The following is an 18,046-nucleotide window of genomic DNA, read 5'->3' as shown; positions in this document are numbered from 1 at the left end:
ATACTCCAGTTGAGCAACACATTAATTTTGAGATGATCACCTTTGTTTTCTGCTATAATCTTATCCTGCTTTTTTCTGTAATCTTCTCCCGGCCTTCAACATTTTGCAATATCTGAACAGTTCCTTTATGAGCTTTGTGTCTTTCATATTCTACATTTAATTACACAACCATTGTGGCCCTCCCTTCAGTTGCTGATGGCTTAGAATCTAAAACTTCATCACAAACCTCTTCACCTCTCCTTTTTGTTCCTCATTTCAAATGGTGCTTTTGGATGTATTTCACGGATTGCAGAATGATTCCAAAGTTCGGTCCTGTATTAATTTGTACATTGTTTCTTCAGAGCCATAAACTTCCCAGGTCCCTAATTCTGGATTTACCATTAATTTCTATGGGAGTCCTGATTCAATTAAACATGTTTCACTTAAAGTTGTGATGTGCAGGAATGCAACCACATCTTGAAGTGTATTGAAGAAAAGAGTTTTAGAAATTTATATATTTGACTTGGTAGCAAGAAGTGAGTGCTTTCACTGCCTCCTCCATGTGTGGAGCTCAGATCATGTTGATCACCTATTACTTTCAAAGATATGAAATAAAAATTAAATGTACTTACATTTTTACTCATGCTATGGGGTAGGTTTCAAATTAATTTTGCAAGGGGTGGGACCCTAGGCACATCAGAAAGAAGTAAAAAGGAGATAGGAAACTAGAATGACAAAATGAAGAATTATGTGTAACAAATTGGATTGGTTGGAGAAAAATAGTAAAGCAGACTAACATGGGTATAATTTTATGTGAAAATAGCAAGGCTATTTGTTGACATGATTGATACCAAAAATCCAAATCCAAAAGACCTGGTCCATGAACTTTAACCCAACATTTTCAACAGGGTAGGGGGATGGGTTGTACTTGCATATTTGTGTTTCACAGAAGAAATGGCACATATTAAAGTGCAACTGCCTTCAGTCAGATTTGATTTTCTGTTGTGGAATGTCCAAACCATGACTTGTGCACTAATTTATCGTCGTTGAGGTAGCTTGCTCTTTTGAAGATATGAAGTAACCTTTTAGATAGGGTTCTGGGAGAGATACAGTGTGCTTGGGAGGGGTCAGGTATCTTTCAAGCTTGTTAAAAGTAGATATATGTAAAAAAATGACAAAGCTTGTTGAAAGTGGCAAATGTCATGGCATTTTAATTTCCTACCCTTGAAACACATGTAGTGTTTAAAAAGAGCTAGGTCTGCAGTTTTCCTCTGATGAGTGTGGCTGTGCAGGACATTGGTTAGGCCAGTGTTGGAATACTGCAAGCAATTCTAATCTCCTTCCTGTCGGAAAGATGTTGTGAAACTTGAACGGGTTCAGAAAAGATTTCCAAAGATGTTGTCAAGGTTGGAGGATTTGAGGTATAGGGAGAGGCTCAACAGGTTGGGGCTGTTTTCCCTGGAGCATTAGAGGTTAAGAGGTGACCTTATGGAGGTTTACAAAATCATGAGGGGCATGGATGGGATAAATAGACAAAGTCTTTTCCCTGGGGTCAGGGAGTCCAGAACTAGAGGGCATAGGTTTAGGATGAGAGGGGAAAGATATAAAAGAGACCTAACGGACAACATTTTCACACAGAGGGTGGTGCATGTATGGAATGAGCTACCAAAGGATGTGGTGGAGGCTGGTACAATTGCAATATTTAAGAGACATTTAGATGGTTATATGAATAGGAAGGGTTTGGAGGGGTATAGGCCGTGTGCTGGCAGGTGGGACTAGATTGGGTTGGGATATCTGGTTGGGATGGATGTGTTGGACCGAAGGGTCTGTTTCCATGCTGTACATCTCTATGAATCTATGACTATCATTACAGGATTAGTGCTTCATGATTGAATTTACAACCTATTGTTATCACTGTGGCCTACCTGTCAGTTTATGGTTTGATTGACATCTCCAAATCTTTGAAGTTAGGCAATAAAAATTTTTTTTAATATGCGATCTAGTATTTGAAGGAAGTTAGTGGTGAGTGGTATTTTATCAATGAAAGTTTTTTTTAATAGAGAATTAATCAAGAGGCATATAAGTGCATAATTTGATCTCACTGTGTTTTTGGAAGTGTGTCAATAGAGGGTATTTGAAGATTAGATTAGATTAGATTACTTACAGTGTGGAAACAGGCCCTTCGGCCCAACAAGTCCACACCGCCCCGCCGAAGCGTAACCCACCCATACCTCTACATCTACATCTACCCCTTTCCTAACACTACGGGCAATTTAGCGTGGCCAATTGTTGGCATGGAGAATGCAAAATCGTAGTGCAGTGGGAGGAGGCTATGTATTTGCATGAGATGGCATGTGGGCTACACAGTCTTGCAGTGGGTGGCCATCATAAGTTGCCATTGGGAACTTGAACCATGAGGACACTAAATGGCAAAGATGTTGGAGGGTGAGAGGATCTGAGGGATGAAGACTTGATTTTATATTTTTAAATTTTTTTTCCACAAAGTGCTCGAGTATAGAGTGCCCTTTGGCCTTGGTCACTTCATACCTAGCAGCCCCTGTGCATGCCTCCATGCTCTTTCCAAGGGAGGCTGTCATAACTCTCATTTTCACCCTTCTGCACGATCTCCCTCTCTGAACTGAAAATCTGAACTTGGAAAATCTTTTTCTGGGTCAGATTTACATTATGAAGAAATGCAGAGAGGCAAAGTTCATGGTGTCGCAATGCATGTGTGTTCAAGTAAAGATTATTGCAAATAATGTTGACATGTTAAGATGCAAGTTGCCACATAGAGTCATGAGGTGGGACCTGATTCTGGTATTTATGACCCCTCTACTTTTCCCTGGCGTGGGAGAAGAATACAAGTGCCAGCCAGAAATGCCAAAGACAAAGGAGTTTGGTAGTGTGGAGAGCCTAGAAAGGCTAGGGATATTCTTGATTAGGAGATGCCGGTGTTGGACTGGGGTGTACAGAGTTAAAAATCACACAACACCAGATTACGGTCCAGCAGGTTTATTTGGAAACACTAGCTTTCAGAGCGCTGCTCCTTCATCAGTTAGTTGTGAGTACAAGATCGTAAAACACAGAATTTATAGCAAAAGTTTACACTGTGATGTATCTGAAAGTAGACCTGGATTGTTTGTTAAGTCTCTCATCTTTGAGAATGACCATGTTGGTTTCAGTTCTTTCATATGTAAATCACAGAACTTTTTTAAAATTACAACTCAAGTGAACTTTTTGGTGACATGTCGGCCCAGATAATGCCTTGAAGGTGTGCGGTGCCCTGTGTGAGACTGTCTGTGCTATGATGTTCAGACTGATTCTAATCTAAAAAACAGATCTACAGAATCTTAAATGGATTCATGCAGTTTTTGAGCAAAATAAAATGTAATTCTGCAAGTACAAATTCACCCCACAAACTTATATATATGTGTGCGTGTGAGTTGGAGGGGTGTTTGAGTGTGTGTGAGTGTGAATGTAAAGGGAGAAAAGTGTGAGAGAGGGTGCTTGTGTGTGTGTGAGTGTGGGAATGTATGTGTAAGCATATGAGAAAGAGCTTGTGTATGAGAGAGAGGGTCTGTAGGTGTGTGTGTGTGTGTGTGTGTGTGTGTGTGTGTGTGTGTGTGTGTGTGTGTGTGTGTGTGTGTGTGTGTCAATAGGAGTGTCTATCTGTGAGTGTGTGTAGTGCAGTGGGGTCACCTGTAGTGTGACAGGAACCAAATTGCTCACCTACCTCCAAATCTAAAACCTGGCTGGGTTCATTCCCCAGTACCAAATCCAATGTGGCCTACCGCTTGTTGGCCTGTCTGCATACTGTGTCAGGAAAGCATTTTGCATATATTGAACAAAAACTGACCCATCTAAAGTACTGGAACTGTAGTATTTCCAGTCAATATTTGGAAAGTTAAAGTCTCCCATAACAACTACCCTGTTACTCTCGCTCCTATCCAGAATTATCTTTGGTATCCTTTCCTTGACATCTCTGGAACTATTCAGAGGCCTGTAGAAACACCCAAAAGGGTGACCTCTCCTTTCCTGTTTCTAACCTGACCCCATACTACCTCAGTAGGCGAATCCTCAAAGGTTCTTTCTGCCGCTGTAATACTGTTTTTGACTAAAACTTCTGCACACCTCCTTATTTTACCATCTTCTCTGTTCTTACTGAAACATCTAAATCCCAGAACCTGCAACAACCATTCCTGTCCCTGATCTACCCATGTCTCTGAAATGGCCACAGCATCGAAATCTCAGGTACCAACCCACGCTGCAAGTTCACCCACCTTATTCCAGATGCTCCTGGCATTGAAGTAGACACACTTCAAACCACCTTCCTGCTGGCCGCGAACTCTTGCGACCTTGAAACCTTATTTCTGACTTCACTATTCTCAATGTCCTCTACACTTGAACTACAATTTAGGTTCCCATCCCCGCTGAAATAGTTTAAACCCTCCCGAAAAGCATTAGTAAATTTCGCCCCTAGGATATTGGTACCCTCTGATTCAGGTGTGGATCATCATGTTTGCAGAGGTTCCACCTACTCCACAACAAGCCCCAATTATCCAGGTATCCGAAACCCTCCCTCTTGCACCATCCCTGTAGCCATGTGTCCAACTCCTCTCTCTTCCTATTCCTCGCCTCGCTAGCATTTGGCATAGGCAACAAACCAGAGATAATAACTATGGTGACAGCTTAGTGCTAGAAAAAACATAGTTCCCTGAATTTCCTCTTTAAATCCCATCTCTTTTCCAACCATGTCATTGGTGCCTATGTGGACCATGACTTGGGGCTGCTCCCCCTCCCCCTCCCCCTCAAGGATCCTGAAGACACAATCGAGACATCATGGACCCTGGCACCTGGGACGCAACATGCCAACCATGAGTCTCTCTCTTTTCCACAGAAACTCCTATCTGTCCCTCTAACTATGGAGTCCCCAGTGACTAATGCTCTGCTCTTTGCCCCACTTCCCTTCTGAGTAATAGGGACCAAATCCAGGCCAGAAACCTGTGTCCCATTGCTCACCTCGGTAAGTTCTCCACCCACCCGACCACCACCACCCCCGACCACCACCACCATCACCATGACCAGTATCCAAAATGGTATACTTGTTGTTGAGGAGAATGGCCACAGGGAATCTCTGCACTGTCTGCCGGTTCCCTTTCTGTCCCCTGACTGTAACTCATCTGCCTTTTTCATGTACCTGAGGTGTGACTTCATCCCTGTTAATCCTCTCAATAATATCCTCCGCCTCCCAAATGATCCAAAGTTCATCCAGCTCCAGCTCCAGTTCCAGTTTTCAAGTAGCTGGAGTTGGGTGCACTTCCTGCAGAGGAAGTCAGCAGGGACACTAGTGGTGACCCTTACTTCCCACATTCTGCAGGAGGAACATTCAGCTGTCCTAAAAGCCATTCTAAGTTCCCAAAGATACCGTTGAAAGATAAAGAATTAAATACATCAGTTATCTTACCAATCCAGTGCCCAATTTTGTTTTGGTTAGAGGAGGAGGATGGATGGGAGACATTACATTTGGCTTTGAGACACTTCATAGAAACATTGTAAAACAACATGTGATACTGAACCACATGAGGTACTGGAAAAGATCCTACAGTCCCAGTAACATTGAATGCGGAGCCTTTTGTAACATTGGAAAACTGCAAGTGCAACATAACTTTCAGAAAGCTCACTTACATTTGAATTTAGAAGTTGCCTTGGACTAACGTGTTTAAACAGGTTTACACGGCTTTTTGGAGATGCTGCTCGGGAATGCACCATTTTAATTCACTCGGAGCAAAAGATCAGGCTGAAGTATTTGCAACAAGCTTCAGCCAGAAGTGCCAAGTGGATGATTTATCTCAGCCTCCTCCAAAGGACCGCAGTATCACAGATGCCAGTCTTCAGCCAACTTGATTCATTTCATGTGATATCAACAAACGGTTGGAGGCACTAGATGCTGCAAAGGTTGTGAGCCCTGACAACATTCTGGGAATAGTACTGAAGACTTGTGCTCTAGAACTTGCTTCACTAGCCAAGCTATTCCAGTATAGTTACAAAACTGGCATCTGCCCCATAATCTAGAAAATTGCTCAGGTATGTCCTCTATAAATAAAAAAGACAAATGCAACCTGGCCAAAAATCGTCTGATCGGTCTACTGTCAATCATCAGTAAAGCGATGGAAGGTATCGTTAGCAGTGCTCTCATGCAGCACCAGTGCAGCAATAACTTACTTAGTGATGCTAAGATTGGATTCGGACAGGAACAGTCACTTGAATTCATTCCAGTCTGGTTCAAAAATGGATAAAAGAATTCCAGAGGATATGTAAGAGTTAGAGTCATTGACGTCAAGGCCAAATTCGACTAAGTGTGGCATGAAGAAAGCCCTGTGATTAATGGAATCAGTGGGAGTCAGGAGGCAAACTGTCTGCTGGTTAGAGTCATACCTGGCACATAGGAATATTGTTGTGGCTGTCAGTGGTTAGTCATCATTTCAGCTCCAGGACATCTCTGCAAGATTCTTCAAGCTAGTGTCCTGCGCCCAACCATCTTCAGTTGCTTCATCTTCCCCTTCTTTCCATCATAAGCTCAGAAGTGGAGATGTTCATAAATAACTGTACAATGTTTAGGAGTCCTCAGATACTAAAGTGGTTTCCATTAAAATGCAAAGACATGTAGCAAATAACATTTGGATGTCGCAAATGCCAGGCAATCCCATCTCCAATAAGAGACAATCTAACCATTGCTCCTTGGCATTCAGTAGTGTTACCATCATTGAATACTGCACTATCAATATCCTGGAGGTTTCCACTGACGAGAAACTCAACTGGACTTGCCACATAAATAGAATGGCTATGCCACCATCACCACACTACGCTCTACTCAGATCAATAGACTCACCCTCACCCCTCCACCCCAACACCACTCCCATTTCCAGACCTTCAACTTTGTAGTTGATTTGATTTTTTTTTCAACTGTGCATAGGCAAGTTACCCATTTTCCTGCTGAGACAGATGAGATACTCATGGAGGTCATCTTTTGGAATTGGTACTTATGGAGGCAAAATTGCCTCAGACTTCATGTCTGCAAGGACAGATTCAATGATCATGGCAGGAGGAAGCATGTGGGGTGCAGATTGAGGGACATTAAGGGAGGTCATAAGATGAGAGTGAGTGTACCTTGAGTACAATCCCCTACTTCATTTTCTCCCTCTTCCATCCCATGGCCACCTGCACATCCTTGCTAGTCAAGAGCTAGAGAGATCTTTGCTTCTCATCAAGGATTTAGAGTCATAGAGGTGTACAGCATGGAAACAGACCCTTCGGTCCAACATGCCCATCCCAACCAGATATCCCAACCCAATCTAGTCACACCTATCAGCATAAGGCCCGTACCCCTCCAAACCCTTCCTATTCATATACCCATCCAAATGCCTCTTAAATGTTGCAATTGTACTAGCCTTCATCACTTCCTCTGGCAGTTCATTCTGTACATGTACCACCCTCTGTGTGAAAAAGTTGATCCTTAGATCTCTTTTATATCTTTCCCCTCTCACCCTAAACCTATGCCCTCTAGTTCTGGACTCCCCAGCCCCAGGGAAAAGACTTTGTCTATTTATCCTATCCATTCTTGTAATAATTTTGTAAACATCTATTAGGTCACCCCTCGGCCTCCGACACTCCAGGGACAACAGCCCCAGTCTGTTTAGCCTCTCCTTATAGCTGAAATCCTCCAACCCTGGCAGCACCCTTGTAAATCGTTTCTGAACCCTTTAAAGGGCAGCAACATCTTTCCGATAGAAAGGAGCCCAGAATTACATGTAATATTCCAACAGTGGCCTAACCAATGACCTGTATAGCCGCAACATGACCTCCTAACTCCTGTACTCAATACTCTGACCAATAAAGGAAAGCATACCAAACGCCTTCTGCACTATCCTATCTACCTGCAACTCCACTTTCAAAGAGGTATGAACCTGCACTCCAAGATCTCTTTATCCTCTTTGAACAAACACAGATTACATGTGTAATCCTTTGGGGCTATGCATGCTCTATTGCCTGCCGTCTGATGCTCAATGGCTCAATGCAAGTGGCCTCATTCTCCACGGGGGTGGGAATCAAGACAAAGATCTGCGGCATCAAGATGTTTATGCTGCAGGCAGACTTTTCTGATCTCTGATTTATGGAGTGTACTGGAGTCATAGTCAGACTCATCCAGCATGGAAATTGACTCTTTGGTCCAACTTGTGCATGTGGACCAAGTTTCTCAAACTAAACTACTTTCACTTGCCTGTATTTGACACATAACACTTGAAACCTTTCTTATTTGTGTACCTGTCCAAATGAATTTTTAATGTTGTAGCAGTACCTGCATCTACTACTTCCTCTGGCAGTTCATTCCACATATGACCCACAAAGATTGGTTCCTTAGATCCCTTTTAAATCTTTCTCATCTCACCTTAGACATATGCCCCCTAGTTTTGAATTCCCCCACCTTAAAGAAAAGACCTTTGCTATTCATCTTATCTAAGCCCCCCATGATTTTATTAACCTCAATAAGGTCATTCCTGAACCCCTTTGTGCCAGTGAAAATAGTTTCAGCCAATCCAGCCGCTCCCTATAACTCAAACGGTCCAGTCCCAGCTAAATCCTGGTAAATCTTTTCTGAACCCTCTCCAATTTAATAATATCCATTCCATAGCATGGTGGCCAGAACTGTATATAGTACCCCAAAAGTACTCACCAACCTTCTGTCCAAAATGGTGACAGAGTTTCACATTATTTCCATTACTTTGATGAAAGATCCCAAAACACAGTATTTGGGTCCAGCTAAGCAGAACCTCAAGTGTGTAGAACATGTCCATTGATACTCTTCTCTTCTGTGTTTGTTGTCAACATAGGCTTCGGTTCACTGTACAGCTTACCATTTGACACCTCAGATACTTGCCTGAACGGTCCAAGGCATGAATGTTGAGCAGGACTCATGAGATAGTGCTTCGTTAGAATATGTAAACACATTTGTTCTATTTTAGCAACTAGAGTACAAAAGTTGAGGCTGACCCTCCACAACAGTGCATTACTTCAGGTGATTTATTAAATTGAGGCCCAAACTCTTAGGTGGATGTATATGAACCCAAGAGTAGTAGTTTGAAGAAGAGCAGGAGTGCTATCCCAGATGTCCTCGCCAATAGTCAGCTATCGATTAAAATGATAAAAACAGATTATCTTACACTTTGCTGCTTGTCTGAGTTGCACACAAATAGGCTTCTGTGTTTCCTGAATTAGAACAGTGACTGCACTTCAAAGCTACTTTGTTGTCTGTAGTCCACTTTAGGATGTTCTGGGGTCATGAAAGATGCTTTATAAGCACATGTTTTTCTTTTGGGTTTTACTCCATCTCTAGCTTCTGCTTTGATTTGAAGAACTTGTGAGAAAGAAAAGACTTGAATTATTTTGGGAAAGAGTTCAAAGTTGACATTATGCAAACAATCATCTTTCAGTTCTTGGTGACTGTGAATTAGCATCAGCATTTACTTTGCATCATGTCAGAGTGTTATGAATTCTTTCACCAGATTATCTCAGAGAGCCACCACCTCTAACTCCAACCAGTGGCCAGAATTCATGCCATGTCCATGGTTGCCTCATCCTCAGCATGGAGAAAGTGAGGACTGCAGATGCTGGGGCCCTCCAACGCATCTCCTCCACTTCCCGCTCCTCCGCCCTTGAACCCCAACCCTCCAATCGCCACCAGGACAGAACCCCACTAGTCCTCACCTACCACCCCACCAACCTCCAGATACATCGGATCATCCTTAGTCATTTTCGCCACCTCCAAACGGACCCCACCACCAAGGATATATTTCCCTCCCCACCCCTATCAGCATTCCAGAATGACCACTCCCTTGTCAGTTCCACACCCCTCACCAACCCAACCTTCACTCCTGGCACCTTCCCCTGCAATCACAAAAAGTGCAAAACTTGCGCCCACAACTCCCCCCTCACTTCCCTCCAAGGCCCCAAGGGATCCTTCAATATCCATCAGAAATTCACCTGCACCTCCACACACAACATTTACTGCATCCACTGCACCCGATGTGGCCCTATACATTGGGGAGACAGGCCGCCTACCTGCAGAATGTTTCAGAGAAAACTTCTGGGACACCCGCACCAACAAACCCAACCGCCCCGTGGCTGAACACTTTAACTCCGCCTCCCACTCCACCAAGGACATGCAGGTCCTTGGCCTCCTCCATCGCCAGACCCTGGCAACATGACGCCTGGAGGAAGAGCAACTCATCTTCCGCCTAGGAATCCTCCAACCACAAGGGATGAATGCAGATTTCTCCAGCTTCCTCATTTCCCCTACCCACACCTTTTCTCAGTCCCAACCCTCAGACTCAGTACCGCCTTCTTGACCAGCAATCTTCTTCCCAACCTCTCCGCCCCCACACCCTCTCTGGCCTATCACCCTCACCTTAACCTCCTGCCACCTACCGCATTCCCTCCCCCAAGTCCCTCCTTCCTACCTTTTATCTTAGCCTGCTTGGTACACCCTCCTCATTCCTGAAGAAGGGCTTATGCCCGAAACGTCGATTCTCCTTCTCCTTTGATGCTGCTTGACCTGCTGCGCCTTTCCAGCAACACATTTTTAAGCTCATCCTCAGCATTCAATGTTCGTACTATTGGAGGACAGTTCCCAGATCTCTCACTCACATTGAAGTTCTGTGCAATGGATTGTGTAAGCAAAGTGGATTTAAAATATTTGTGATTGTGAATAATGGATTTGAGGTGGTATTAGGTTCAGTAGCTACTCAGACAGAGAGGTGAAGATACATTGAGAGAGAGGAACATGTGGAACTGTGAGGAATGTTGACCTGAGAAGTGCTGCATAAGAAAATGTTGAAGATGTGGAATGGCATCCACTTCCTCCATGTTTGTGTTATTTAAGAAGCTGGCCTCCTCATCTGCTGAAGTAAGTTTTATTTGTGTACTTGCAGCCAGTTGCATGATCAAAAGGGAAGCACTGGAGAACTTGAGTGCGCTTCCAGTATTATGCATCCATCCTCATTCTTGCTCTGTCCTCTTCAATGGATTCATTTGGATCTCCACTGTGGTCCCCAGACATCCTCTGATAGATGCAAGACATCATCAATCTAGCAATCTCTGCAGGGAAAACCTGGAAACAGATGTTAATATCAGGACTGAGTTAAAAAGACACAGCAAAATACCAGATATTCAACCTACTACTATTTCCATGCTACAATAAGGGCAGAAAAGGCAAAGATTTTGACCTTACAGTCTTTAAAGTGAGTGCTTATTTGTAATTTATACAAAGTTAAATTTTTTCATATGTTGTTATTCTCATGACAGCACATCCACACTAAATCTGAGAAGTTACCCTATTCTTGGACCTTCTCCAACTCCAAGTATTACTTGCAGCAATCAATTTGGAAGCATTCAAGGAAATCTCCACGCAAAGGAGAGTTTTGATGCACTTATCACCATGTTGTTCACTGAATTCTCACTGAAATTGCTTTCAGATGCAGTGTTTCAAAATCGTTAGTGTGAGAAAACTATATGTGAAGAATACAGTCTGTTAATGAAGAAATTTTGCAAACAAGTTTGCAATGTCACCGATTGAGAACACACACAGGATTATTTTGGCACACTATCCACAATTTCCCATGCACTGATTTTAATAGATGAAGGTCGTGGTGAGTGCACAACTGAATTCCCAGGGATCTGCTCCAGCGCTGTAAACCTACAAGGACCAGGTGCTGGACGGTGAGATTAGCATGAGCACCTTACTTTTCTTTTTCTGGCTGGTGCAGACATAGTTTGCTGAATGGCCTCCACCTGTGCTGTAACGTTTCTATGATTTAACGGATGGTACTGTGGTTCACATTCATATAAAATACTCGCTTATTAATTATTAAATGCAAGTCATATATTAATACCTGTTGCCTCAATTTCAAAACAAATGTGTATGTTGCATCTTTTGCCAATTTTTACAGGAGAATGATTTCATTGAAGTATGAACTAGTTATGAGATTCTCCTGTACAGTGTGGCATCTCTTTGCTCATGCAGAGCAGCACTCATATAGCTATTAAATGTTTACTTCTTTTTGTTTGTCTTTTCTAAAGGGATATTCCACGGATACCAGACAGCACACATGGACAGCTGGAGTCAAGTAAGCATGATTTCTTTCTCTTCATTTCAAGTAGAATTTGCTTCTTTTAGCAAAGTAATAAAATCACCACTGAATGTAAAAGTCCAAGTTGATAGTGATACAAGATTGCACATGACTGCAAAATTCTACCTTGTCTTCAGTCCCAAAAGAGAGAAGTCAATATTCATTATAGGCATGAAGTGAAAGTAATTTCAGCTTTCTCTGCTGTCATGACCAGTTTCAAGATATTTCAAGAGATATCCTGTAATTATTTTATTATCTTTACTGTCAGTATGTAATACGTGTACATCTTCGTCCATGATAGAGATGTTTGGATTTGATTAAAATCTTTTTCACCATTGAGATGATTACGCGAATGCTCATCGGCAGTACAGATAATGAATAAACAGGCAATTAGAAGCCAGTACTTTCTAATCAAACTGTAGAAGTTGCATTGTGTGAAATGCAATACATTTCTGAGGCATTGCACAGCCTCCTAGTGATCAGCAAGCGTGTGTCAAAGAGTCCCACTTGCGAAATAGTGGAGAGTACGACCAAGAAATGTCCATTATTTTAGCTTGAAACAAACATTAAGACTTCTCCAAGTGCAAGTATGTAGCTTAGTATACATTAGGACCTTCTAATAGCTCCTGACATGATCTGAGGTGTATCTTGATCCTGTACCAAGTCATAGGAAGGGAAAAGGTTGAGATTCTGAAGGAAGATTACAGAGAGTTAGGCAGAAATTTAAAAAATAAGGTGCTCGAGAGTAGTAATATCTGGATTACTCCCAGTGCTACGAGCTAATGAGGGAGGAATCGGAGGATAGAGCAGATGAATGCATGGCTGAGGAGCTGGTGTATGGGAAAAGGATTCACATTTTAGATTATCGGAATCTCTTTTGGGGTAGAAGTGACCTGTATAAGAAGAACGAATTGCACCTAAATTGGAAGAGGACTAATATACTGGCAGGGAAATTTGGCTAGAGCTGCTCGGGAGGATTTAAAGTAGTAAGGTTGGGGGAGGGGGGGTGGAAGTGGGTCGCAGGGAAATAGTGAGGAAAGAGATCAATCTGACACTGGCACAGTTGACAATGGAGGTGAATCAAACAGTCAGGGCAGGCAGGGACAAGGTAGGACTAATAAATTAAACTGCATTTATTTTAATGCAAGGGGCCTATCAGGGAAGGCAGACAAACTCAGGGCATAGTTAGGAACATGGGACTGGGATATTGTAGCAATTACAGAAACATGTCTCAGGAATGGACAGAATTGGAGGTTAGTGTTCCAGGACGCAAATGCTACAGGAAGGATAGAAAGGGAGGCAAGAGAGGATGGCGGGGGGGGCATTTTTGATAAGGGATAGCTGTGCTGAGGGAGGATATTCCTGGAAATACATCCAGGGAAGTTATTTGGGTGGAACTGAGGAATAAGACACGGATGATAACCTTATTGGGATTGTGTTATAGACCCCCTAACAGTCAGAGAGAAATTGAGAAGCAAACTTGTAAGGAGATTTCAGCGATCTGTAAGAATAATAGGGTGGTAATGGTAGGGGATTTTAACTTTCCAAACATAGACTGGGACTCCTATAGTGTTAAGGGTTTAGATGGAGAGGAACTTGTTAAATGCGTACAAGACAATTTTCTGATTCAGTATGTGGATGTACCGACTAGAGAAGGTACAAAACTTGACCTACTCTTGGGAAATAAGGCAGGGCAGGTGACTGAGGTGTCAGTGGGGGAGCACTTTGGGGCCAACGACCATAATTCCATTAGATTTAAAATAATGATGAAAATGGATAGACCAGATCTAAAAGTAGAAGTTCTAAATTGGAGAAAGGCCAATTTTGACGGTATTAGGCAAGAACTTTCGAAAGCTGATTGGAGGCAGATGTTCGCAGGTAGGGAATTGGAGGCAGATGTAGGGAAATAGATGATGACATCTTGCAAAATGTCCATATTATAGAGGAGGAAGTGCTGGATGTCTTGAAATGGGTAAAGGTGGATAAATCCCCAGGACCTGATCAGGTGTACCCGAGAACTCTGTGGGAAGCTAGAGAAGTGATTGCTGGGCCTCTTGCTGAGATATTTGTATCATCAATAGTCACAGGTAAGGTGCCGGAAGACTGGAGGTTGGCTAATGTGGTGCCACTGTTTAAGAAGGGTGGTAAGGACAAGCCAGGGAACTTTAGACCAGTGAGCCTGACGGTGGTGGTGGGCAAGTTGTAGGAGAGAATCCTGAGGGACAGGATGTATGTGTATTTGGAAGGCAAGGACTGATTAGGGATAGTCAACATGGCTTTGTGCATGGGAAATCATGTCTCACAAACTTGATTGAGTTTTTTGAGGAAGTAACAAAGAGGATTGATGAGGGCAGAGCGGTAGATGTGATGTATATGGACTTCAATGGGTTCAACAAGGTTCCCCATGGGAGACTGATTTAGCAAGGTTAGATCTCACGGAATACAGGGAGAACTAGCAATTTGGATACAGAACTGGCTCAAAGGTAGAAGACAGAGGGTGGTGGTGGAGGGTTGTTTTTCAGACTGGAGGCCTGTGACCAGTGGAGTGCTACAAGGATCGGTGCTGGGTCCTTTACTTTTTGTCGTTTATGTAAATGATTTGGATGCGAGCATAAGAGGTACAGTTAGTAAGTTTGCAGATGACACCAAAGTTGGAGGTGTAGTGGACAATGAAGAGGGTTACCTCAGATTGCAACAGGATCTGGACCAGATGGGCCAATGGGCTGAGAAGTGGCAGATGGAGTTTAATTCAGATAAATGCGAGGTGCTGCATTTTAGGAAAGCAAATCTTAGCAGGACTTATACACTTAATGATAAGGTCCTAGAGAGTGTTGCTGAACAAAGAGACCTTGGAGTGCAGGTTCATAGCTCCTTGAAAGTGGAGTCGCACGTAGATAGGATAGTGAAGAAGGTGTTTGGTATGCTTTCCTTTATTGGTCAGAGTATTGAGTAAAGGAGTTGGGAGGTCATGTTGTGGCTGTACAGGTCATTGGTTAGGCCACTGTTGTAATATTGTGTGCAATTCTGGTCTCCTTCCCATTGGAAAGATGTTGTGAAACTTCAAAGGGTTCAGAGAAGATTTACAAAGATGTTGCCAGGGTTGGAGTATTTGAGCTATAGGGAGAGGCAGAACAGACTAGAGCTGTTTTCCCTCGAGCTTTGGAGGCTGAGGGGTAACCTTATAGAGGTTTACAAAATTATGATGGGCATGGATAGGATAAATAGACAAAGTCTTTTCCCTGGGGTCAAGGAGTCCAGAACTAGAGGGCATACATTTCGGGTGAGAGGGAAAAGATATAAAAGAGACCAACGGGACAACGTTTTCACACAGAGTGTGGTACGTGTGTGAAATGAGCTGCCAGAGGAAGTGGTGGATGCTGGTACAATTGCAACATTTAACATTTGGTTGGGTAAATGAATAGGAAGGGGTTGGAGGGATATGGGCCATGTGCTGGCAGGTGGGACTAGATTGGGTTGGCATATCTGGTCGGCATGAACGTGTTGGACCGAAGGGTCTGTTTCCATGCTGTACATCTCTATGACTCTATCTTGAAGTCCAATGTCAGTCAAACAAAAAAGTTACTCATCATAATCACTGCTGCTCTAGGTTCTAATAGTCTCAACCTCTGAGATCCAAGGCGAGGCCCCAAACCCTAAGGTTGCCTTTAATTGCTAAGGCATAGATTAAGAGCCAAGGAGGTTATTCAAATATAGGTTGCATAGGAAAGCACACTTTCCATTAGCGGGAAGGTCAGAAGCCAGGAGACAAATATTTAAGTTAAAAGGTCGAAGGCTAAGAGGAGAGTTGACTCTCAAAATTTTCACTCAGGGTTGTGGGAATCTGGAACTCACTGCTTGAACATAGGTTGAGTCATAAACTCTCATAATGTTTCAGAATTTTAAATATTCATTGGATTGTCATAGTTTCCAGGGCTGTTGGCAAAAAACTAGATAATAGGATTAGTGTAGTCAGATCTTTATTGCCCTCTGTGAACATAATGAGCGGAATGGCCTCCTCCTTTACTGTAAATTTCTGTAAATGACATCATCAATCATTGTCTTCAAAATCCTTGCAATCCAGACAACTTCTACAGTCTGACAGAAACAGTTTTTTTGGGTCTTCTCTGTTGGCTTGAACGAAACATGGAGCACTTAATTTTATGGAGTTCCAACCCTGTTATGGTATTTTATAGAATTCAACTTCTGCAGTTTGATTAGAAAGTATTTGGTTTATTCAATATCTGTATTGCCTACTAGCATTTATGCAACCATCTCAATGGTGAAAAAGATTTTTACCGTGTCCATCAAACATCCCTACATCTGAGGGACATGTCTGAGCATTGTGTTCTGACAGTTAAGGTCATAATTTAACTTTATGAAGAAACCAAGACCCAAAATTCATTCTTACCCCTTAAGACTACAGACTGATGTTAACCCTCAATAGTCACAGTCAGTAAGAATAATGCTGCGCTCTGTAAGACTGCATGGTGAAAATAATATGCATTGACCATAATTAATGCATACTATGATACTTGCCACAGTTAACAAGGAGTGATATTGAATATAGAAGACTTGCCAACACATACTGAAGAAGCAGATTAGCCAATTAAACTAATGGCTATTTTAATCAGAAAATCAGAAACTCAAAATTTGAGATGTATTCAATAAACGTGAATCATTTGTTGACAAAACATAACTAGCACCTAAAAACTCCTGCTTAATAAAACATGAGTTCAGTTTTTCTTTCCAGAACATTCCTTTTCACTTATTTGGACAATCCCTCCTTTAAGTTAAATCTTCTCTCCTGTATTTGTCTTTCGTTCTTCCGACACACATGACCAAGCGCAAATAACAGAAATTGAAAACTGCAAAGTATTTTGGTCACAGCAAAGCAATGCAGTTGATTTATATGAACATTGGGGCACATTTATTAAAGAATTCAAAAATCGTTAACGATGAATTGGGCATTTGCAGTCTTTCATCCATCATATTCATCAATCATATACTCATCTTCTGTCTTCAGAACATTTCTATATTGAAGAATGATTATTTTCAGTCCATTTACTTCCACTTCCAGAGACAGAATATAGTGAGCTAAGTCACATCACTATGTTCGAGCATCATCTTCTCAGTATCAATAGTCTCCCTTTCTGGTTTTGAGCAGGTGCAAGGTTAGGTTTTCATTATCATTTTAATGTTAGTAATTTCCTTCATTTCTGTGTTTTTGTTTAAAATTCTCTTTCAAATTTATTACAACTGTTAAATGTGCATTCCCTTCTTATTAATTACATGTAGAACAATTAACAAACACCACTTCAAAACACAGGTTCTAGCTCATTTGAGTCTCAGAAGATGGAACGCACCTCCATTTCTGTCACGTCCCCCATGAGTCCTGGAATGTTGCGTGATGCTCCACAATTCCTGCCTGGACAGCTTTCAGTATGTAAACACTACATACATTATAATCATATATTGTATTTTCTTATATTAATTATCTCAGATTAATGATTCAAATTTAGCAGTCATAGATGTTAATTCCTACACGCACAATATGATACCTTATGTTGAGTGGGATTGGTGAAATTACAATGTTTGGTAAAGTTTCAAGGTCAGGAACTGAGTGTCGTTCAGATTCCAAGGACAGTTTCTTTTTACAAAAAATGCTTTTGATTTAAGCTTGGAAACATATATAAAGCCCTTTTGAGTTATTTTGGTGTCATTAGTGACCAAGCGTCCTAGTTCATGGTAATAAGCAGCAAAAGATCAGATGTTTCATCCAGCAAAGACTTCTTCTTACAAACTTTTCCTTTGGCTTCATCCATGGTCAAATAGTCCTCTAGTTTTGCTCCCTCCAGTATTGATTATACTGAGATCAGATTTAACAG

At 42.1% G+C, this 18,046-nt stretch overlaps 1 protein-coding gene across 7 annotated transcripts in view; it reads left to right on the top strand.

Moving 5' to 3' along the window:
• rims2a (regulating synaptic membrane exocytosis 2a) overlaps window positions 1–18,046 on the top strand; it is a 1,169,411-nt gene that overhangs the window by 695,012 nt on the left and 456,353 nt on the right. For all 7 annotated transcript variants that reach the window (XM_072570612.1, XM_072570611.1, XM_072570619.1 and 4 more), the window contains 2 exons: window positions 12,112–12,158; window positions 17,488–17,600. In XM_072570612.1, the coding sequence (XP_072426713.1) occupies window positions 12,112–12,158; window positions 17,488–17,600 (160 nt within the window). The remainder of the gene's footprint in view (window positions 1–12,111; window positions 12,159–17,487; window positions 17,601–18,046) is intronic.

Source organism: Chiloscyllium punctatum, chromosome 5 (assembly GCF_047496795.1).
Source record: "Chiloscyllium punctatum isolate Juve2018m chromosome 5, sChiPun1.3, whole genome shotgun sequence".
In the NCBI taxonomy this organism is placed as follows: domain Eukaryota; kingdom Metazoa; phylum Chordata; class Chondrichthyes; order Orectolobiformes; family Hemiscylliidae; genus Chiloscyllium; species Chiloscyllium punctatum.
The sequence above is the reverse complement of the archived record's forward strand: the minus strand, read 5'-3'. Positions and strand labels throughout refer to the sequence as shown.